The sequence below is a fragment of the Trachymyrmex cornetzi genome, unplaced genomic scaffold (genome assembly GCF_001594075.2).
Source record: "Trachymyrmex cornetzi isolate Tcor2-1 unplaced genomic scaffold, Tcor1.1 scaffold56, whole genome shotgun sequence".
Taxonomy (NCBI): domain Eukaryota; kingdom Metazoa; phylum Arthropoda; class Insecta; order Hymenoptera; family Formicidae; genus Trachymyrmex; species Trachymyrmex cornetzi.
The window spans coordinates 278,583-304,328 of NW_017299871.1; the positions used below are offsets into that span (position 1 = coordinate 278,583).

Genomic DNA, 25,746 nt, shown 5'->3' on the forward strand with positions numbered 1-25,746 from the left:
TCCTTAATATCTTTTCATTATTAATGTATTAATTAATGGATGAGACAGGTGAAAAATTACGCGTACGGTTTACGAGGAACGTGTGATAAGCACATCGACCCGATTCTCACCGACGTGAGTACCGGACGACACCGTCTATTATGTCTCACATTTTGTTTCGCTTATTTTCATCCGGTAGATCAAGGCAATTGGTACCGCGGGCATTGTACAGAAAATTATTGCACTTCGCCCAAAGCGATCCTTACATTACACAAAATGTTCGTATAAGACTGATGTGAAACGATCTTAACATACCTCGGTTATTCTACGAAAAGTCATAATAGTGCAAAACAAGAAAACGCGCGGGACCTCGAGGCTCACTCATGTTCATATGGAAATATAATTTTAATGATAACGGATCAAGAAAAGATTATCACACATTAATCTCGGTTTACTCGCCATTCTAAATATTATTGTCACATTGGATTTTTCTTAACGGGACGGTAACATCACTCCGTAAATGCATCTGTTAAAGCAATGTTATTAATTTTGAATGCACAGTACAACAAAACTCTATCAATATTTAAAAATGCTTTTGCACGGTAGAAATTATTCCTTTATGCCACCATGAAGTTGTAGAATGTTCGTAATTAACGTCCACGTTAAATAAGGCAATCAAGTAGTCCGCGTTCCATTTTAACTTTTCACTCGTAGAAAAAAAAACATATCCACCTTAGAACACAGTTATCGGGTGGAGTAGCCTCGGGAGTTTGTTAGCATCAGCGCGTATATAGTCGATAGTTCATACTACAGTCTTTAAGAAGATACGATAACGATTCAATCTTACCTGGATTGCTGTCGGCGTTAGAGCTGAATAGGACGCAAAGGCCCGTCTCGTAGTTGACCGCCTGGCAGGAGTCGTTTGCCTGACAGGTCTCGAGGCAGTCGGTGAGCATCAACGTGCCCGGTATGGACTCGAGCATGTTCGTAGGCGCGGTGTACACGTAGCCGGTTACGAGCTCGAAGCCAACCATCTCAGGATCGCACTCATCCGAACCCGCGGATGGTCCAGTGTAATCCGGACCGGAGAGACCGGACGGTACGGATGCGGACGACGGCGACAGATCGGTCGCGTGCGTCGATTCCGCGGCAACCGCCTGGCCGTACCTCGAGATGGTTTGCAACAGCAACAGTAACGTGACGAGATATCGACGATACGGTCTCGTCATTGTCGTATCTCGATTGAACGTTCAGAATACAGTAACGTCGTGGTCGCGTGTAATCTGCAACAGAAAGAAGAATGGGCGTTTAATACAACATTTTTGATCGTCTGAAAAGTGTAAGTTTTTAGATAAACATCTTTGATTCGTATGCTATCGAGTAAGAGAAATTATTCTCTAGTCTAGAAAGCATGATATATTGAGACAATTTGAAAAAAAATTATTAGTCATTGAGGAAATAGAAATGGGAAAAAATTTATTTTCCGCAAAAAAAAAATTGTCTTCATTTTTAATTTCAGAAATGCAAACAGAAATCCGACAAGTCTGTACACTTTTTTACTTTTCCGGAAGAATACTATGAAATATGAAATGTCGTGCAACTTTCATCGTGAAAACTTCTTTTAATATTTATCTTCTTCATTATGGAAATTACTATGAAAATTTTAGAAGAAAGGTTGAAAATGGGGGAGAAAAATTAAAGCATATGAACATGATGAAGGTTGCTTGAGAGTCTCGTGGAATCTTATATTTAATGACAATAGTAACGATACTACTTTTCAGAGTTGAGTGTAAAATAAAAAGATCGCGTAGAATTAAACGTCTTAAATGTTTTCCTGAACCGTTTTTCTTCGTTATGAGACTATTTTCTCTGCTACTTAAGCGAATGCTTCAGCATTCTGACGGGCTGAATAAAGGGGAATTAACGGAAGCAGGGATTAACGGGATGGAATGTATCGCCGTTGGTCAAGTGTCGCGCTGTTCTTATAAGCGAACGGGAACAGGAATAGTAAATTGGAAAATAAGATTTGCCTACATATTAATAATATTAAAGATGAGGTAAGAATATTTGTAACGACGCTAATTTTACGAATGGTCAGCTTTGAAACGATATTCGATTAATATAGCATTAAAATAGGCTATGATAACTAACAGTAGTTTTAAAGGAACAAGATTCTTACAAAAAGATTTTATATATGTAAAAGTTAATGTAGTATCTTAATAATTTTACAAATTTAATCGTAATACACATTAACGTCAATTTATAAATTGAAAACGCACAAATATGAACCACAATTACTAAATTTAAAATACTTCCAAGTTATAAGACAAGCATGGACGTGCAATTTAATATTTAATATTTATGACGCGGGATCTGCATTTATTAACATATAGTACTATTATGACAGATTGTGTATGTACAACGCTTGGGCGACAGGAATAAATTGAAATAACAATTAGAATATTAAAAACGCGTAACAGAGCAATAAAAATTGAGAATCGTTCATATTTCCGTTACACCGTTGCATACATTGCGCAATAAATAACAAACAGCGTGGCGTGCATATGCGGGAATTTAAATCGCCGGATACTTTCGTGGACCACTATGACCCCATGGAATCGCGATCCAATGGCAATCCGGACAAACTCTGACAGTTTCGTTCCGCCGAAAATAACGACAAAATATACCGCCGTTCGAAATGTGCGGCTTGCGCATTCCTACGCATACTGCACATCGAAAACACACCGATGCACTATTGGTGTACCTTCGGTACACAGACGAATTTCAGGAAACGTACCTGGTCGAACGGTCGAGAGAACAGCAGCAGCAGCAACAGCGGCAGCAGCAACAGCAGCGGTAGCCGATGCTATCAACGTCGAATTTTGTGGGACGCGAATTGCTCGCGATTTGCCACTGGCACGATATTGCACGTTGCAATTCGGCGGCGCTTTATCCCGCACTCCTACGCCGCGCGAAGGCGAATTCCACGGGCACCTTTCTCACGGGATCATCGGTAAGCGCGCGAGCTCTTTCGAGAAAGGCCGTTAGCGCACAATGTTGAAACAGTATACACAAACGTGGGCCAAGCCTATATACGGTCCGCGAAAAAAGGGAGAGACACAGGGAAAAATCCAAAGAGAAATCCAAAGGGGAAAAGAAACTTGATTACTTTTGTTTGTCGCGCATGGCGTAAACCACACCACGAAATCACAGACGTAGCACGCTGATTCGCAATGCGAGAGCCTCGCGACCGCCGCGGCCACTCAGAGGATATAACTATGTCGGCCGACTGGCTCTTAGGCACTGTGTACACCTGGCAGTGTGGCTCTTCCACGAGCGACCGAAGACGTCTGCCGGAGGGGACCGAGACCGCTGCCGTCTAAGGAGGACAGAACGGTACGCACAATTCGATCGCCGGTACAACACCATTGAAAACATCACTGGTCTCCTACCTCTTTCTCTTTCTCTTGATCGGCCACTTCGCGTCTCCCCGCCCAAATTCTCCGCGCGCTTCTACCTTTCCGTTTTCTGTTCTTTTTCTCTCTTTTCTTTTTTTTCTTTACATTCCCAAGTCAGGATCGGTGAAGTCACGCCACTTTAAACGCCGAAAATAGCCAGCTCGCGGTTGTCAATGCGGATTTAGCGGATCCTGAACCCACTTGTCGCCCACCTATACTTTAACATCTTCCGCGATCGCGCGTTCAATAGGGTTTATTTTTGCACGATGACACATTATGTTCTTGTTGGACTAAGCCAAAGCTGGGTGAGCCGTAATACTTTACGTGTTAAGTTATACGCTGACAAGGATTTACTAGCTCCTTGACGTCCTCTTATCCTCTTTTAGAATATCAGCCTCCACTGTCACTTATTCGAAAGGTTCTCTTTTTTTTTTTATACATTGACAAACAAGACACCACGAGAGAAGGGATCTGACAGCTAAGCATATTGTCGCCTGTTATTTTTTTTTAACTAGGATAAAGATTCTGTAGAACGCGGAAGATAAGTACGATGTTCCCAGTACTGCTTCGAATTCTCTCCCAGCTCTTTCGCAAGCAACATAACGGATCGATCGCCTCGAGGGATCGCTGCCGAATCGGCCGCAAAGTTAATTCATTTCGCAATTGCTTCCGCCGTCAGTGGCGTGAGAGCGGTATCATTTTGCAGCCTCATGAGCGTGCGATGTCGACCGATTCGGACAATCGCGGATGCATCCGGCCGCAAAATCACCGTTGCACGTGTGCGCAACGACACCGCGCGTGTACCGATGTAAGAATATGACATTGGATGGTTATGTTTAATTGGTAAGAGTATGAATGTGAGTAGCACGTATCGTGCAATGGATACGTGAGCGAGCGAGAGTATTTCACGCCGGCACGCGTGGTGAACCACCGACCAGCGAAGATAATTCCCTCGGTGCGAGGAACTAGACGGAGTAAACGGACGCAGAGCCACTCTCTGTCATTACTCGGTACTTGTTGCGGCCATAGAAGACTCGTGGAATGAGCCGATGATGCGTGCCTGGTAAATAGTAATTATGTCGCGAGAGAGAGAGAGAGAGAGAGAGAGAAAGAGAGAGCGGATGCATACCAAGAATCGAGAAGCAGGAGTTGCACTATGCCGTGCAGGACGAATGAACGGGGCGTAGAAACGGGAGCGATGGAGAACGAGAGAAAGAAGGGGTTTCAAAGAGAGCAAAATTGAATGTTCACGTGTGAACAACGCGACCCGGCCAGGCATCGGTGTCTCCGCGGAAACACTCGGGCGAACGATCTGCACTCGGAAAGCTTCTAGCGCGAGATGCACGAGGAAAAAGGTGGAAAGAAGGAGTGAAAGAAAGAAGGGGACGACAGAGAGGAAGAGGGAAAGGATGGTCGGGAGAGGGGCAGCGCTCGGTACCAGGTGCCTGTACCATCGCGTCACCATGGCGGAATAACGGTTTCTGGATGTCCCATCGGGTTCAATCGCAAACGGCTATCTTGCGCCGCGGAATTTTGCAGAGAAACGACCGCTTCGCTGTCGTCGCGACCATCGATTTACGGCTACTATCCGTTCGCCCTTGAGCATCAATCGACCCAACGATACCGGCCCCTCTCGTTCTGTCCTGCTTCATAATTCGGCGTCTGGCCCACGTCCTTTTGATAAAGAGGACAGCGGGATAATCTTACATGGTCGACTGTCTTATTTTGCGAATAGCAATTTGAAATTCTATACTCGAGAGATTATAAGCCGTCAGGCAGTGTGTGATCGAACGAGATTCTGGCTTCCCGTAGAATCTAAGGAAATGATAGATCATCGGCGCTATCGAATAGTCGAGCTCGCCGTAAAACCTTTTCGTACCGGACACACATCGGCAACCTCATATGAATGGTTTGGATATTATTAACGTGCGTGTTAAGTTATTACTAATAAAGATACCGTAGTATTGGCGGCGGTGTGCACAAGGAGAGCGATCATACGGCGCGATAAGATAATTACTACAGCAATCGGTGGCAATAGCATCAACGCCGTGCGATTATTGCACACTGGTAATGCCAATGTCAGGTATACGCGTGTATATGTATAATGTTACATTAACTTGTATCAACCATCCGGATGAACCGAAGCGATTCTTATGGAAATTGAACGGATAACCAGTACCTATACCTGTCGAGTACGTTGCGCCTGGCGTTGCTGAAACGTCGATCGATTACTTCGCCCCTTGCGATCGATCGCTTCGATCTCATTTATCTGCCGGACGGCGTCGTGAGAACTTAGTCGATCGGTCAATTAGAATATGCTTTCCCGACTGGCTGCCAAATGTGCTACGAGGTTACGACGCGGTGACTCACGACCGTGAGTGACTCGCGTAACATTAACGGACACGCGACTTATCACATAACGGCGTAAGGCCGTTCTCGATACCCATTCTCGGTCAAGCGGATTCGCAAAGTTATGCAGAAGGTTACGGGAGTGCGGCTTTCGTGAATGTATACGCCACGTCGTCGTCGTGAATTCCATGGTACGTTCGGTCGCGTATGTACGAGCCCCTTAGATTTATGGATGGTACCCGCATCGTTAAGAAAGTCACTGAGTGATTTAATTCGTACCACTTTATCGCGTGAGGTTCTCTTCTCTCGAGTGTTAAATTTCTAATGTTGGTGTCTCTCACGGTTAGAGAAACGCCAACTTCTTTTTTTATATGAAATAACGTTCCATTAAAATGCGCTGAAATTTCCATACCACTTGTCTCTCGAGTCGTCTCCCTGATTTCGTTTCTGCATGTGTACCTAGCACTTCGGTTAGATTAAATTACTGGAATGCGTTTCGTAAATGCTCGACTATCGTTCGATAACATCTCACCGATCGATATGCTCTCGCACAGCGGCTCAATTCACGCCTCCCACGGATATACGGAATGGCGGTGTCGATTAACGATTCCGCTCGAAAATTCACTGGCAATCTCTGAATCTCGTTTCCAGTGCTCGCAGAGTCGCGGCGCATACCAGACGAATGGATAACGTCTCTCTTCGGCGATCGTCGCAAGAGGAGGGAGGATCGTTACATAATTATTCGATGCTCGACGTCGAGACATGTGCGGGCTCTCCGTGCACCGACGACGTCGCTTTAAAAGCGATACGGCAAGCCTTTAGGCAGGCTGGTTGGCATCGTACCACCGGTTTGCAACCGGCCCCGGTTGATCGTCGATCGCAACGGCAGCGCTGCGAGTCCCGCGGAATCGAGCCGGGGAAGCCTCCGTTAATGGTACGTTCCGTGCGGGTTCGACGCGCTATGCGTCGACCAGGAAAATGCGAGGAGTCGGATAACCAGGAAACTGGTTTATGCGTGGCTGCGCTCTGTGCAGCTCGCTCTAAGTGGGTACCCACTACCATCCATAACACCGCGCGCACACACCAACAAACACCGTCGGCGGAAGAGAGATGGTGGAGCACGAATAGAATGGAACGGAGCTGGATGGAGAATTAGATAGAACACGAGAAAGCGGACGAGTAGAGGGAGCGAGGAGAGGAGAACGGAGCTGAACGGTGAAACGGGTGAGAGAGCTGCCACGGCGTGCTGCTCGCGTAGCTACAAGCACGAATGCTCGGAAGGCAGTGGAAAGATGAAACGAGAGAAAAGCAAATCGCGAGAAAGACCCCATGGCTATGGAACTTCGCGGACGAGCGACTTAAGGACGACACGTCTCTATCTCCCACTCTCTCTCTCTCTCTCTCTTTCTCTCTTTTCTCCCGTGGCTATCTCCCCGTTTATCTCCGTACGTCTCCGGTCCTAGAATGGCTAGAATAGCCATCGTGGCCGTTGATGAATCCGTCGGCGAAGTAAGGCCAGAGGCTGGGCGATTTCGGAGAACCGGGGGTGAGAGCCCTACGACACCGTGGTAACGCGAGGTAATTAAACTTTGGTCGCATTATGCGAATATCTCGCTCTATTCCGTACCTTAACTCGCTCTCGCTCGAATGTGCGAGGGTTTCAGCGAAGTGTCGCCGAGAGATTGATGATGGCCCAACGTGGTACCTTCTCCATTCTCCTTCTCTCGTCTTTCTTCCTCTCCCTCTTCGCTCCCCGATTCACTTCTAGTCGCCTCTAGGCTTCTATCGTCGTGTTGCGCATGGTTTCCACGACGTGCCGTGCCTTTTCTGGTTCTGTTCTCTCTTGGTGGCTCTTATCGCAACGGCACAGGGAAGGTGGCGTGTTGCGACTCGTGCGTTCAATCGCGATAAAAGATCTTGTCACGAGGCTGGGAGCGGCATTACGATCCGCGAGCTCGAGTCTGTATATCGCGCTCGTTCGTTGCGTGAGGCAGTTTATTTGCATAGAGGCTAACGCGCCGGGGGTGGTAGCTCTTCATACCTTTCTTATTTTTCCCTCTTTCTCCTATTCCTATTTCTCTCTTTTTTCTCTTGGGGGATATGGGTTGGTTGGCTGGCTCGGTAACATCAGTTTCAATCCAATATTTGCGTATCTATTCTTTGGGTGCAAGCATATACGAGGGGTCTCTTCACGCTACACGCAGAACATGTACATTTGTGTAGAGCGTACTTCTTTCATGAGTAGTTCTCACGTTATCGAATCCCTCATTCAAATGACGGGCTTATCCGTTACAGAAGCTGAATTTGAGAGAAGTGAACGCACATCGCGAAAATAGTATCATTGAATTTTTTTTATTTTATGAGTTTGTCGAATCCCGTGAGTGACGCTGAGAATAAAATCGATCTGATGCACGTACACTCGTCTCTAATACTAAACAAACGTGAATAAAACGGAAATGCGTCGAAGCGTTCGCGGACTTGGAGAGAACCTCAGTATCTTTAGCCGCTATTAAATAGTATGTACATCTTGTGGAACGGGGATGGGGAGTGGAAATATGCCGCCGCTAGACAGACCGCGCTCGCGCAAGGTCGTGGGACACCTGCGAGCTTACCGGTGAATCGGCGGTTACGCACGCATAATAGAACTACCGCTCTCTGATTGTCATTACCGTTGCTTTCCGCGCTCATCACCTTCGCAGTTGTATGTACACGCGGTTGCGCAAGTTTACTGCACCCGGCGGTTTGCGGCGGTGAGGAAAACGTTGATTGAAGATAAATCGCCGAGAAATGTAGTTTGACGCGATCCCCCGGACGATCCGCTGCCTTCAGTTTTAGCCGACGTGACATAACATAATATTTCTTACGTGCCTAGCTTACGTATCAAAACGGTTGTTGTGCCCCATCGCAGTCGCGTTATTCACTGTCGCAATGAAAAGCTAATTAACGATGTTTGTGGACGGAACGGATTCGTATCGCTACTAGAAGTCCGGGAAGAGGCGGGAGGGACCGGTAGTAATTAACTCACCCGGTGTTACGATCGATAGCCACGACGAAAGCTGTTAGATTGTCGGGCGTAAATCTTAACGACGACGACCGCAACGACAACTACTTTCTCGATCGTGCAGAACATAAGTTCAGAACTACGCTCGATTTACCAAACCGTTCGTTCGCTTCGTCCGTACCTTAGTTAAGCGGTGGTTGACTGACTCTTCTAAGGGAATCGATCCCTTAACGCCTATGACGCTTCGAGATTCTCATCGAGGATCTCTTTTGAAAGCTTTTCTACGACTCGTGCCCTCAGGATAAGCGGTAACGGTTGCAATGGCAAGGAAATGCTGTCTTTCTCATGATCGTTATCGGTGAATGCTGCGTAACGTTTAAAGAAGGCAAGGTTTATCGGAAATCATTGTCGACACTTCGCCGATAATTAACGCTTTACCAGCGCGCTACCTAGTTTCAAACTCTCGTAGTCGGAAACCGTATTGCAGTTCCGTATTTGAAAGATTAAACGGATTACTGTACCGATCATTATATATCCAAGTAGCGATGTGAAATATCAATTTGATGATGCAATGTGTGCGTCATTATCGAACTTTATATTTATCACTCATGAAATAATTCACACTCAGAGTAACACGTTAATCCAACGATTTTAAAAATTGTCATAATTGTGATAATTAATATATTAAATATTTTATTACCCATTTTAGTAGCTGACCAAGATTATTTAATTATCTTTTGTTTTTATAAATTAATAATTATATAACGATTATCTTTCTTATAAAACAATTATTTTCATAATAATAAAAAGAGCTTTCAATAAACAATATTAATACCAGAAATGGTTCTCTTATTCTGTTATAAAAATTTTTTTTTACGTACGTAACAATTTTGATATTGGGTATGAAGAGCTGTTTTCATATTCTAACGAGGAACCACTCGAGGTTTTGAGAAGTTGTACTCGCATTCTTCGGTTTTATTAGATACACATTTTTATATTGATTGCGGATGTTAAAAGTATTTTATCCTGAAGATGGTTGCAAATAACCGAAATGTTGATTTTTTGTTCTTGACTTGTATGAATTAAAAGAAGAAAAGAATTTTGTATAATCACACACAAATAATAACTGTGTTTTAGCTCTTACTTGCCTGAGTGGTGTGTGTTTTATTAATATCAGTTATTTTAAATAAAAACAATTAAACATTGTCTCACATATATACTCTCAGAATATGTAATATTTTGCTGTTTTCAGAAATTACATTGAATAGAACAATCATTTGTGTATTGGATAGCCATATAGCTATTGGACATGTAATTTATTACAGCCCTATATAATGCATTAGCCAACATGTTCAATCTGTTTACGTAATAGATGGTATATGAAGCAAGGTATATCCTGCCTCTCAAATTTGTTAACAATGATTTAACAACACATCAATATCTACATAATATCTATGATACTAATGCATGTTACAGGTTAGGTTAGGTAATATAATTTGACGAGATAATATTTAGTAGTTCCTGAAAATTTATGATTTATTTCTTTTACAATTGCAGAAATGGTATTTACTTTAATATTAACATGACACAGTATTTGTAGGTATATTTTATCCACGGAAACCTATTTAAATTCTATGAAATATATGCGAAGAAATACCGCACTAGGAAGAATTATTAAATTTGTTATTTATAATTTGCCCTTTTTTCTTGTATTTTGTGTTATATCATTTCTTTTTCGGTTGTATTGACAATTTTCTTTTGACAAATACAAATAAAATTTTTCTCTCCAGTAACGCGGTACATACTCTTCTGCCAAATAAACTTGCCGAGTCTCGCACCCTGTTCTCGTCGACGCGTTGCGAGGGAGCAAGTCGTCGAGAGCAGACTTTCGCGATTTAAGCAGCTCCGTAAAATTTCGCGTTTACCAGATGCTCAAACGATGTCACGCGGAAATAAAATCGACACAATTATTTGTTTGCGCGTCAAAATTGTGTATGCAAATTTTCTTTACTTCGTGGAGGCTTTTACAAGCTTAACTCAGTTTAGATACTCAGGTTAGATACTCAGTTAGGTGAGAAAATCAGATCTATCTTTTAGTATTTTTCTTACTAGTTTCCGACATAAAATTATTGACATTAAAATTATTATTTGCAACTTTACTACTTGATTCGTTTACTCATTTGTGTCTTATTTAAAACATCATGTCGCTAATCTGATTTAATTATAGGTAATATATATATATAAAATAATTACAGGTTTATATATATATATATAGATAAAATAATGTTAGGTAATATAAAGCTATGATATAGTTTAATTATAGGTAACTATAGTTTAATTAGATCCAAGAATAAAAAGATATATTGATTTTCTCTCTTAACAGGAAATTCTGCGGAAAACGTTTCCATTAATTGTAATAAATTATCAAAACCGTAATGTTCAATATTTAAGTCACGAATAAATACCGTTAAAATACGTCTTTATATCTCGTAACACCAACAGCACGTAAAATACTGTACAGTCGCATAATATACCGCTACTTTAAGCATTTTAATAATAATTCCTACGTTTAGTTTTACTAATCGAGCGCACGTCAAGCGCAACTGGTTATGTACTGCGTAACGTCTGAATTCATACACACTCCCACATCCGGATAGCTTTGAGGCAATCGCATATCAAACTGCATCCTGATTATCCGTTCTAAAGTAAGCTAATATTTACCACTTAAACGCACGCAGATTATTAACGCCGTCATAAAACGCTTCACCGTTACCTCACACTTCTACGAACGTTACCCATTTACCCTTCGAGGCAAGGTCGTTGGACCCGCAGAAATAATCCATCGCGAAATCGTATTTCTGTAAACGTGTTACGGCTCTCGCGGGTGGCAGCGCAGCGTGCAAGAGCCTCCACTTTCCCCCTCCTCCTCCTCCTCCTCCTTCATCATCGTTCATAATAATAAATTATTTTCCCATATGCGTGCGTCGGTAACGTACGGGCTACGCGGTAGCTAGCGGCCACTGTCCGCAATGATTTATAACAATTCCAGCTACGGGTCTCATTCAGCTAGCGCGCCGCTGCCTTTCTTCCGTCTTGGTCAAGGTGATCCTCGAGAGTTATCCACCTCGCACCGCTACTTCCACCACACGGCCGATTGCCATGATATTATACGGTATTACTTTCATCTCCTCGTTTTCCACGGTGCCCAACAGTTGATACGCTGATGCTTCTACTTTAATGAAATCCTTGAACTTCCCGACGACCATTTCTCACTCTCGTATCAACGGCTAAATTCCCTTCCCTTCCGATAACCGCAACATCAAGACGTAATGCGCGACAGCTTGCTTCTTATCAATAATGATAATTGTGTCTCCCGTGAGAAATCCATGTCGCTCCCTCTCGAGTACGATTTGCAATATCTAAATGCCGGAGTTTTGTGATAATGAGACTTATTTTTATTACGTCTATTAAATGATAAGGAATACTTGACGATTGTGATCCGGAGGCGTACGTGAAACAGAGTCAATGATATCTATTGGATGTTTATGATGACATTATGAAATTCGATCGGTGTATCTTGCTTGGCTACGCTTTTATCGTCTCAATGTCAGAGGTGCGCATACGTAATCCGTTATCGCAATCGACGTTTTATGAACGATAGTGAAAGAGTTAAGCTCACCATAGCGTATCGACGTGCGTTCTCGTAGATAACCGGTAAAATGGTTATCAATGTGTCCTCCGCGGTAGATTTATCTCACTCATTGACCTTCCCTTTTTCTTCCTATTTACCATCGAGAAATAGAAGGAAGGACGCATAGGGAAAGAGAAGTGAAACGATGGTCTCTAGACGGATTTCGCAGCGACCGGCGTCACTCGTGATTCACGGATGGTGATTAAGGGTTGACGATCGATCGTCGATCATCGTCGTTGCTTCATCGATTCTACCGGCATGCGGACGCGATTAGTTCTATCATACGATCGCGCGGGGTTAAGCGTTTCCCAGGGGTGTGCGAGAAGATGCGTCTTCGTTTGGCATATTCCCCGGTATCTCTCCTTCTGCTCGTCGTTTTCTTCTTCGTTAGGGAACAAGAAGGCACACCGTGTGTCGTTACCCGGGCCATAACGATCGGTCAACGAGGTACAAGCGGAGATTAGTCATCCTTGGATACTTAGTAGCGGCCTTGTATACATACACGCGCGCGTGTATGTACATACGTATGTCTGTATATCCTTCATTAGCGCCGGTCGCGCGGTAAGACCGGCTAATTACGCGGACACATAAGGCCATGGCGTTACGCACAATATATTCACGGTAGTTAATCGACCGCATCGTCGATGCATCCCGAGATTTTCACCGGGCAAAAACGGACGAGGCGCCATTATAACGACGCGCGCGAACTCCGACCGCGAGATCGATGGTTCACCGTTTCGTTCTCCGCGCGCGCACCGCGAATACTCGGCCGGAAGAGTTTGAGATGCAAGATTGATTCGATGACATTATGATCTCGAGTCCGGGACGTAATAATCGTAAAATTCCGTGCTCTCCTTTCGTTCGACTCGCTCGGACGATCGTCCTTTTTGCCGGCGTTAAATTTAATTTTGCGGAATGGCGTGCGTGAGCAATATCATAGTTTTTGCTTTTGTATATAAACGTTTTAAAAGAGGATATCCCTGCGTGCTACTTTTAAGTATGTGAAATGTACCCATAGATGTTAGTGTTAGTCCTCTGATATCATCTTTTTATCGTTTTCCCGGACTCAAGTAAACCATATAATTGGCTCTGAGAAAGAATCGAGTATATAGAAGCGTATGCTGTTAACACTAACAACGTGTTCTGAATACACACCTAGAAACGAACAAAACCGTAACATCGGCTCGACTCGACTATCTATTCATTTCGAACAGCTGTAGCTTTATCCCAGATGTTTTTCTTAAGATTCCACATGTTGCTGTTACAACTTTTCTTCTACATTACACAATTAAATTACATTAAAAAATTATTAAAATTTGTATGACTTTAAAATATATCTTGAAGCTATAAACTTAATATTCATAATTTCAAAAATAAAGCATTAACTAAACAAAATCTTAATGTAAAGATACAGTTAATGTTGATAAAATATATTATCAAGAAAGTATAAGAAAATGCAATCATAATCTCGACGCGATTATAAGGTTATGTCAATTTTATATCATCTATCAATCACCGTGGAAATTACTTCTCGGTCAAGTACACGAAAGTAAGTAATACTGTTTCGCGTGAAAGTAAACGCGTCGGTACAATCGGTAATCTGTCATCACGGTAGGCATCATAAAACTTCCGAGAATGATATATTACTGACTTAACAGCAATGGAAATTACTCACGCTGCCAATCGTACTCGCACAACGGACACGCGTGAGCGTGTGAACGCCCGGCGCTGCGACGAGCGGAATTACGAGGTGTTGTTAGCCGATGCTCTTGTGGCGTCCAGTGAGAAAATATAATGTCCGCTATGAGAAACTCGCAAGTATCTGTCTCTATTACCTGTAGCAGGGTAGTCGAACGAGTATTCAACTTCGTGTTACTTCCACACAGATAACCTAAACCATCACGTATGCATATCTGGTTAAATTACCATTTCATTGCCGCTGTCGACTTTTATTGCATCGCGGAAATTATTAAATTAACGATCGAGATTCTGTCCTCCCGTGACGTCTCGAAGGCAATTCCGGTGGTTTCCATACGTCATCCGCAGAAACCCAGCATGGCCGCCTCTCAAGCTTCATGGCATTTTCGAAATCTTGTTAAGCGGTAACGGCGATTTAATTATAAGCGAGCACGATGCCAATTGCACGATGCCTTTAGCTTCACTTTATAGGTAGATATTCGAGTGGTATACGAATAGATGCGGGCGCGCAGATTTGATCAACGATTCTCAGACGTATAAATTAGTGAGGCTATACAAGACACGTGATACATAATTCTTGCTTGTGTGAACGCTGTTTAAATTGATGCGATGCCAGTACTTAACATTCTGATCGAACTATCGGTTTCTCCAATTTCAGACAAAGTCAACGAAATTGTCGAACACAATAATATTCGAATGATATTCGAATCTCTTTCGAAATTTGTGTTCACTATTTTATAAGGTACCGCATTCTATACGAAAAAACAAAACGACGAAATAAGTATCTGAAAATTTAGATACTAAAACAGATCAGAAAATAATTTTATTGAACTATAAAAATAATTATGCAGGACGTTCCAACTGATTGCTAGAATGTAAAAATTTTTTGCAGCATTGCTTATCATGCTTAAGTTTCCTATATAAATAAAATATCATATAACGCGCGTGAGAATGTGCAATATATTTTTTGCTAAAAGAAAATACATGATAAAATGATAAGACTAGTCTACCCGGTATACAGACAGACGTGAATACCTGTGACGCTCTTGAAAAGAATGCGAACCCTATCAAGCACATCTTTTTATGATCGAAATCGCCTTGATCATTGCACAGAAAGAATAATTTTGCTGAAATATCTAAAAATTTAACTAGATAGATCTGAAAATGATTTTGTTGGATCATCAAAATAATTATATACGTTTAGAAGTATGATCAGCAATGTAGTAAAAACCTAATATTTTAGCAACCAGCTTGAGCGGTTTACATAATTATTTTGAATTCAATAAAATTATTTTCAGATCTATATTTAGCTAAATTTTTAGATACTTTAGTAAAACTGTTCTTTCCGTGCAGTGATTAAGACAATTTCGATTATAAAAAGACTCCGTTTTTATGATTTACTCACGTCTGTCCGCATACCACGTAGACTAGTTTTATCGCGCGGTTTCTTTTAGCAGAAAGTAGGTATATTACAAGTTTTCTCACGCGTTATATAACATTTATTTCTATATATATTATATATGTTAATTTCAACGGATCTGATTTTAACGCCTGATATCTGCCTAAAACATCATTCCGACGTTTTATGCTCATTTCTCTCGATTCGCATCGGAGGATTAATCAGGCCATGTATCTCATTAGTGCAGCAAGATTATCCGGAATAGCGGTCGTTCGATCACGCTGGCTTCGACGTCGCCGTGCTATAATTTCTTGTTCGGTCTACCGAGGCTGCTGGATTTTCTTGCCATAGATGACCGAAACGAGCTTTATCGGACTCGCATCGGTAGCCGCGTTTATCGCGCGCGCCTAATGGCGTCACGGATTTCCACCAGCGAGTTGGCGTTACGATTTATCGCGGCGACAGTTTTCCATGGACCATGGACCTTCATCCACCGCGAGATACAACAATACGAATTCGACCTCGCTTTGGTTCATTGCTCGCGCTGCTCGTTGTTCTATCACTTAGGCAAATCTCGATATCAATGCGACCGAGATGACAGTTAAGTAGAAAAAGGCGGTCAGGCACGCTTTGCATAAACGCAGTTCATATAGGTCGCGAGTATTCATATTACGTAAAATTTCGTTTATGACTAAAAAATATAGAATGAAGATATAATACTGCGAAATGCAAATTAAAAATAGAGATTAAGACTGAATATACATGAAATACATATTATATAACATATAATAAAATTGTTGCATATGCGGAAAATAATTGTCACGTGGATAAACATGGGTCAACATTAAAATAGGTTAAATCATTGAATTCACCGTAGAAATGCTAAAAGACGTCTATTGAAAACTTGCTACGGAAAAGCAATAATCAACGCGATTTGGTTATATGATAGTCGAAAGGAAATATGGACAGTGCAGAAAGAACACACGAGGAACGAACGTACGCAATGCGCGATTACTATCTTCTAATAGCCCATTCTTACTTATATGGTATTGTTTCTGTGCGCATACTTCATTCCCATTCTATTCTATTCTACCCTACCTTATGATTCCTTCTGTATATCATAGTCGCCGTGTGTTCTGGCAAGTACATTTCTAAATTTGGAGTTTATGTAATTCATTGAAGATTAATTACGTCACATTATCTCTCGTTGCAAAATTACTTGAGTATTGATGTATATATAACATTATTTAAAAAACGATATAAAATTCCTCGTTTTTATTTTAATACTTTTTATATTATGTATCGAATTATTTTTTATCTGTTTTCTCTGAAACTGATTTTAATCTGTTATAAAACTATTATAAAAAATCATTATAAATCTTTTATTTCTATCCATAATCGTTTACACGATATATATATAATTTATGCTAAATGATGATAATTAACGCAATACATAATTAATAACTCCCTCTCTAGTCTCTATGTTCTCTTTTATTTCTCTTCTTTCATTAGTGATAAAATAAAGAGAGGAAAACATGAATAGAAATTTGAACAAATCTACTTTTTTTATTCATTTCTTTAATTTTTTTTATAAGTGATTATACCGAAAATATTTCATTTTTAACGCTGTCAATTATTATACGATGGATAATACACATTTTCAAAAGAACGATCTTTTATCCTACTCAACCGAATGCGCTTCTGTCTATAAAACGTGCCTTCCATCTCCCCTCATAATATTCAGACTGCGGCCTGAGAGTTTTTCCACGATCTTCACGGACGTCCAATTCATCCTCAATTCCCTGAGATGTAGTAACTATTCTTCACGAAGGAGGATCTCTCACTTTCTCACGAACTTCTCCCGGAACTGAGCACTGATAATGAGGACCGAAGGAAAATCAACGTCTTAGCATGACAATACGACAGGTTCGCCCTTAATGGGTTACACAGTGGTACCGAGGGAGGGGAGAACGTAAGATAAAAAGCGTCCTGTGACGGCCGGAAATTTCCATAAAACAATACCTCGGGTATTAATCAACCTTTCTTGCTCGTCCGTCCAGGTCGTCGACTGCTTTCGTCGAAACTTCCTCCATCCCCTTTCGACCCTTTCGCTTCGGTTATCGCATTCTAGGTGCAACGAAGATGAACGCTAATAATCCAACTTACCTCGGGCGCTGTGAGTTTATTCGCGAAAAAAATTAATACTTCGAAATACTTGTGAGTGAACGACTTCCATTAAACTGAAACGCGAACGATCCCGAGGGTTCGTGTTCAATTAGCGTGCGATTTAAATCGAAACCTCTGTTACGCACGCACCACAGCTCTCACACCCGAGCCATTATGGATCAATTTCGGTGAAATGGTTCGGTTTTATCATCGCTTTTACTATTAATCGCCAATTTGAATTTGGGACGCATAGGTGAATTCCCCTTTTTTTTATACTACTACTCTCTCTTCTGTTAACGATATAATTAACTTAACACAAATGAAAATTTCATATCCCATTCGAACTGAATTCGAAACAACATAGTCTCTCAATTCTTTAAAAGTGCATGCATGAAAAATAGTGGATAATTCTGTGCATATACGCATAAAATATATAAATTTATGAGCTTTAAAAACTTTTATTTGCAAAATATTCCTCAGTGTTATTTATACATCAGTTGGCATCAAAAGCTTGATGATTTTCTATTTAATATTGTTTAAAACTGCATTGCGCGTTATTGAATATTAAATTTAGTATTATATGCAAATATTAATTTCAGCAATATGCATTTCTTTCACTTTTATTGCAAATATTTTGACATATCCATATATAATTAATATAATAAATAAATATGTTTTATAATGTTTTATACACTTTGTGAAATATGTAATAACGAAGGAAATTACTTTAAAGAAAATTTAACAAAATGAATTAGCGCTTAATATTTTTCGAACTTTGACAAGTCTTACGCTATAAATCATTCGAAATAAATCGAAAGTTTTCCAGCGACCACGAAACCGAAGTAGAGAAACGCTTAATCCACATGTGAGATAGAAACATTCGAGCATTGGTGTTTCGTGTGTGTCGCCGACTTAAGTCGTCTATCACGTTGGAAAAAGTTTCTAACTGCCTTACTTCACCTTTACGAAAGTTAGATTGCGTGACGTGCAAGATCTTCTTTATCGCAGCTGGATTAATCGAAACTCACCGGATCGCGTTTTGCTACGTGTTTGATGTTTGGTTAATGGACATTTACCACAATGGCATTACGGCGCAAACTAATATTCCCGTAGGTACCTCGAAATAACTGCGTCATACCGTCTTGCACGGCTCTCATACCGATATTGCGTTTGATTTTCGCGAATGTATGCATAAGCGTACCACAAGCCTGCACGAGCAAATATCGCGGCCGTATATATCCTGTATTTTGTGCCATTACGCGTAAATACGGTTACACAAGATTACCGAGTGAATTAACGCATTCAATTAACAGTTACGATCGCGCGGAGCAACGAAATGGCGCGATGGAGCATCGCATGCACCCGCCAGCACGCACCTATTTCACTGGATTTGTCCTGGATGGCGGCTTGGCATATCACGCGTATTGCAATTCGGTACGATATAATGCGCGAAATAGCCGGATGAGCGCATCGGAATAGTGAGAGCACGAAAGCAGTAAGGGATTTCTTGCGGATTTCAAGACCTGTCGATGCGACGTGCACGCAACTTATCGGCGACTCGATATCATGTCACGTTCTCGCGCCGGACTCCTGAATTGCCGGTGCAATAGCCCCGTGCTCTAAGACTTATTTCATGAGATTTCCTCTGTCGGGAATGCGGCACGTACTGCATTTTGGCACGATACAGTCGAAGAAATTGGTGCACATCTAAGAGCCATCGATATATTTTATCTCGATGGCAGGTCGTACGTGCGACTTCGCTGTGGTTCGACCTGTGTATTAGATCAAATCGCGCAAAGATTGTATTTACCCATCAGCAGCTAAATCGCTGCATTATAGCATTCCGAATGAAACGAGCAACGTGTCACGTAATACTACAAAATCATCTCAGCCAGAAAATTATCTCAGTAAGAATTTTGTATAATAGCAAAAAAAAGAAAACGCTATCATTCGTTTTGTTGCGTAATGTACTTTTAATGTCAAAAGCGTCATTCTGCGAGATGTCACAGCCTTTCTCATTTATTGAATTTCATATCATTAGCGTACATTTTAATGCATAAAATCGCGCCGTATCTCCGTTGGAAGCACGGCCCAGAAATGAAACGTGTACGCCGCGAAATGCAACGTCCCAGATTATCTCGCACGGACTCTCGGACGACGGTGGTTTAATCGAGTCGGGGTGGTAATCTAATTCGACCTTTAGAGTCACCACCATCGTCGCGGTAGTGCAAGTAACGAAACCGTCGAGGACGTCGGGCGAAGAGCGTCCTCGATTCTCCCTGCTTTTCCCTGCTTTTTCCCCTCCCGTTCTTTTGGTCTCAAGCCGACATTCCTTGCTCGTTGAAACGAAATTAAAGCCGCCGGAAAGAGCGACCGTGAGAGTATGTCACGAGGATCAGAGACAAGTGCACACACGCCTTGCATGCTACAACAGCCTTGTTTTCAGACACGAAATTACGGAATGCGACACAACTCTCCCCGCTAGGTGAGCGTTCGAAGCAACTTTTAATTGTATCCATTGAAAAGCGCTGCAACTAGAGGACCGAACACGTACCGAACGTTGAATCGTGCGTTCCATGACGTTTTAGTATCCATCACTTTATCGCGGGTAAAAGTTTCGCGGGGATATGTCCGTATTACACGGCCACGAGTGATGGAATGGCGAATCGAGATTTCATTACATCGTGTAATTATCTCACTCTGACCGAGAAATTATTCGACATATTTTGCGTGATGTAATAGATATGCTGGTAATTAAATACTGAGTATCATTTTTCAATCACTCTCATAAAATGAGAGTAATGTCATTTTCAGTTTATGGAGCACATTTCGCCATGTAAAATACCGCAATTTCGGGGAACATTAAATTAACAACGGGTCAATTAAATTACATTAATAAATGGATATTTATATGTTACGAATTCTGATTTTGATTATGGTGATTGTGTTTGTGTGTGCGAAACGTAATATATAATATATTTTATTTTTTACATAATTACTATACAGACAGTTCTGTTACGACCATATTAAAAGTAAAACTGTGATGAAAATTACTTTGACTATTTTGTCTTTCTATTGCTAAATAGAAAAGAAATTATTCGTTGATTTTATTCGGATAAAAAACATTGCGAGCGATTTTATCGTAACTGTTGAAATATTGAAATGACAGCTTCTCGATTTCCGTTTGGACCGTTCACATGCACACGCTCATGCTTTTTGCGCATTGTCTGCATATTTCAAATACCCGGTATTGATTTTGAATTCTTTTCGTTTTGTATGATGACTGTAAAAATTCAATATTCATAATGTAACACAAGTAACATTTGATCTTTACTTGCGTATTGGATTTATCGAATGGATGGAATGTTACGAGATAGTGAAAATTATTGTATCAACGAAAAGTTGCAGAGTTCCAGTCAAAGGCAGTAAACTGCAAGAAACGTCGTTCCCTCGTGCCCACAATGTCGCACCGTTGCGGCATGAATACAAATCGAGGTTTTTTCATGGATACCCGGTGATGTTCGCGTGATGGTAGGTCAACTCCTCCCCTCCTTCCCTTCCCTGATCGTGAACGAAACGCGCCACGAAGTCGTCCATTTTTCCGGCGGGTTAAATTTCTACGACTCGACGGCACGACGTTGACGGATGCACCGGCCGAAGAAATCGTGCTTCGCGACGCGCCCGGACGTGCTTGCGCTATCGTTTGCATGAAAAATCGGCGTGATGTACCCTAAATCCCGCCGTGATCAGCTCTCGTTCCGTTAGACCGTGACCCATCCGAGACCTTTGAATGGCAGAACAGTTCGTTTAAATTATTCCATAAAATACTCTAATCTGTAAAGTAGATCCTATTTTTTTAACTATTAAACTTTATGAAATATATATTTAATCTATATTCTGGTCATAGTATTTAATTACGTTAATTACTCTGGAAATTTATTACTTTGGAAATGAACAAATTGCAGCTTGTAAATTATTACTATCACATATATTGGATGTGGGAATTTGATTACAAATCTAAAAAGCTCATATCGATTAAATGTTTAATCTGGTATTAAATTGTGCAATTTATATGCTGCAACAAGACATTTGAAGATCACAACTTAAGCTTATATCAGCTCGTTTACATACAGATATAATTCATTGTTATATGTGAAGTCAGCAAAGTGTGCTATCTGAAGTCATAACGCCGGAATAATTTACACCGCGATAAAACGCGCGTAATCTATTTGATTGCCGTAAACGTTCTTATTGCATCAATGATTGTGTCCGTGTAGATAACATCGTTACTAACCGCGTCACATAGAAACGTGTTATGACCAGGTGGATTCACAAAAGAAGGAGCACGAAGCGCGAAGAACGATTGAAGCCTCACAGAATGAGATTGCGAAACAAAACGATCGTGCTACATTGCTAAACTTTTCGTTTAGCGCATTCATAGACCTATGCGATACGATATAAAGATTACAATAAAACGAGAATGCGATCGGCGATCATTAATGTCGCACCGCCAACGTTGAAAAAGAAATAAGTAGTGGCGGTGCTATCAACCGGTTTTCCCAGAGCCCAGAGCAATGCGAACCGGTACTCCACGTATATGTAGATTGCCGAGCTGAAAGACCGGTTGATATTCCCGATTGTGTGTCCAAAGGCGCGATATTAGTCCAATGAGAAAAAAGACGATATTACACTAGTGCATTTAGATGCACGTACATGTTGTGTACGCAGATGCAATATGCTAATGTTTATACAGATATTCAGTTACATTTTTAAATTCTTTTTTCTCGTCTTGATTTCAACTAGTTCTTGATTTTATTTTAACGGAATTCTAATTGAAGACTTAGTTATCATAATGTTAAAAGCTATTTAATGTTGAAGATTAGAAAACTGTACGAAGAGTAGCGTGTAATTAAATTTTTCTAAGGTAAATCTTGTTTCCGAGCCGGTTTGTAAGAAAGGGAGCGAAGATAGTTTGTCTGGAACGTCTTTTGTATTACTTTTGTTAGACGCGGAGCCTCTTGCAAAACAGCTTTTGAAAACAAAATCCGATTTGCATAAATAAGAATGCCCCGAACTAAGAAGCTTAATTAAGACTTTGGAAATTCGTAATTTTCGCAGTTAGTGGAACCTTTGCTTATAAAACCAGTCTTAGTCGTGGCACTGTGTGCATTATTTCGTGATGTTACTTCCGTGATCTTAGCTGAACTCGCGAACGTCGATTGCAATCGAGGCGTTATGAATAGGTCGCTCTCTCGATATTTCTCACCGGCACAACCCGACTCTTTGTCGCCGATCGGTAGATCCGAAACACGGATTACGTTTGTGCCTATGGCTGGCACCAGCAACGGGGACTGTAAACTCGCGCAAGAGATCGTGTTCGGTCGTACACATAACACGTATCCGAATGCATCTACGTGTACAATGCAGTCCCGTAGAGAACTCTTTTTCCGCGCTCTGTTCGTTCACGCGATTCCGTGCGTGTATGGTACACGTGCCCCGGTTGGCTTCCGGTCGCGATTACCACACAGTGTTCGAGGAAAATTTATAACATTGTTGCGTGCAAAAGCAGTCAACAGAGATATTAACACTAGTACGGGGATTATACTCAATCTAGATTTCTGATCTTCCCATTTTAAACGAATATACTCTCCAAAATCCTTAGAATCTAACTCTAACAATTAAGAGTCAGTCTTTATCAATTATACTGGCTTAATTGTCACTCTTTGTCACTCTTTCGAATTAGATTCTATTCTAAAGATTTTAGAGAGTAGAATTTCGAGAAGAAGACAAAAAATATTCGTATAATGATAAAAAAAACCTAATTGCTTCTTATGATCCACGCTATGAATATCACTTAATTAATAACCGGACGGTGAGACATTTCTAGAAGCTATTCCCATATACTTATGCAAATATATTATTAGTTACTGAAAGAGAAACGCGCTGTTATCGCGCCGAGTTAATATTATAAGAATGCATTTAATATTTATTGTTGCACGCGTGCAAGTTATCGTCATAACGCATTTTAGCGCATAGTAACGCGTGATGAACGCGTGCTAATGGACAGGACGGTCGCGATAACGACGTATATTAATGAATCACTACTCGCTCGCCACATCGCGAGGGATATTCGAAAAGAATTTTATAGGCGTATCTAATTGTACGTGTATGTTGTTACCATCTGAACACTCCGAGGCTCGCAAGAGCGTCCACATTTAAATTTATAGATGCAGTTACATATACATAATGTTGGCACTGCCACGCGAGGCTTATAGGGTACTAACTGAAATATGCTCTTTCTGGCGCCCCATGAAATCATAAGTGAGATTAAAACCACTATCAAACGTTCGTAATTTACATTCGCCTAATGCGTTAACTCGAAGATTATGATTACAGGATAAGCGAGTTTTAAGTGTTGTAAATGCGCATTTGCGCTTCACGAAGCGTCATTTCGATTGTGAGGAAAATTAATACTCATAACGCACTAATGACAATGAAATTTCTGTTAATGCAATAGTTCATGTATAATATACACAAACGATATCTCTCTAATGAACGCCTGCTATCGTGACAGTCGCATACAGTAGATCAGAATAATTGAGGGCTTCAATCGATTTGCTGTTATAATATTGATGAGTTTAAACGTAGGGGATGATAAATAGAAGCGTAATCGTGCATGTAAGTCTTAAATTATCTTAACTTACGCGTTATGCCGTAGTTGGAGCACTGGTGCTTTATTATAAATGTTACGTACAGGGCGAAGGGACATTCGCTATCGTCGCGCCGGTTTAATCGACCAACTTTTCTGCCGTTCACGGTTATATGGCTGCTTCTGACGCGGGCGAGGAAGCAGCTTGGACGAAAATTAATGGATCGAGTGTACACGCGCATACAGATACGTACTTATGCATTGTTGCACGTAACCATTCGTGAATTCACATAAATTGCGTCGCGCGTTTCCACAGAACCGCGGAGGATCCATACGAAACGGTGGCGTGGGCTGCAGGTTATCGTTTCGCGTATCCCGTTACACGAGGAAGCAAAGTTTCGCAGCCGAAAACTGCGGAACTCATTCGTTATAAATTTTTGCCGATTATGTTTTTTTTTTTTTCCGAAATGTGCCACGGATATACGAATATGACAACACACGGAGTGCAATGTACGAGGAATGAAACTTGCGACAAAGATAAACTTTGGTGTCTACAATTTGTTTTCGATATAACTGGCTGATTACGAATGTTTTATGCAAAAAGACGTACTATTATATCTTTGTGATTTTAATAAGACTGTAACAAGTGAAAGATACAGCTTGAAGAAGAGAAAGATAAGGAAAATCATGATTGTTCGAAATACTCGACTGTCGCTCAACGCAACTTTTCTTGCTACATTTTAGGCATCGTATCCTTAACATAAAAAGATATCTTGTATCTGCCCTGTTATATTATGATATTTATGGGCAAGAGGGTTAGTTCTGCTCGTTTACTTCAGATCGACTCAGTTATGTCTCGTTTCTTATACGTGATATTCAATCTCCCGGTATCATCCGTCCTTCACAATAAAACGTTATACGCATCCACCTTAGTTCGCATGGAAGAATCGCGAAATTACCTCCATCTCTAATAAATTGTGACTTAAGGTGGCTTACCGACGCCAGTCGCGTCGTAAAAGTGCAAAATGACACTCGTAACTTGTAGGTATAGGTATATTACTCCCTCACATCAAAAGTAACACAAAATTAAAAAGAAATGATTTTCGAGTATTACCATGTGTTGAACATGAATTTACCATTAGTATTATCATGAATCAGTTAAATAAACATTAAGGGCGAATTAATTTAACATCATTTAAAAAAAAATCCTCAAACTCAAAAAGGGCAGTTAAAAAAATATTGTTAAAACGATACAATTAAAAAAGTCGTGAAAAAAATGACATTTGATCATGCTAAGAATTTAATATTTTTTGTCGATATTATTAGATTTGTTAATATATATATATATATATATAT

General features: G+C 41.0%; 2 protein-coding genes across 2 annotated transcripts in view; one reads left to right on the plus strand and one right to left on the minus strand.

Moving 5' to 3' along the window:
- The window catches only part of Atg16 (Autophagy-related 16), a 409,710-nt gene that overhangs the window by 242,841 nt on the left and 141,123 nt on the right, over window positions 1-25,746 (plus strand). The window lies entirely within an intron of this gene.
- neo (ZP and PAN domain-containing protein neyo) overlaps window positions 1-25,746 on the minus strand; it is a 174,407-nt gene that overhangs the window by 67,004 nt on the left and 81,657 nt on the right. The window contains exon 3 of the mRNA XM_018514935.1: window positions 827-1,262. Coding sequence (XP_018370437.1) covers window positions 827-1,208 — 382 coding nt within the window. The 5' untranslated portion in view covers window positions 1,209-1,262. The remainder of the gene's footprint in view (window positions 1-826; window positions 1,263-25,746) is intronic.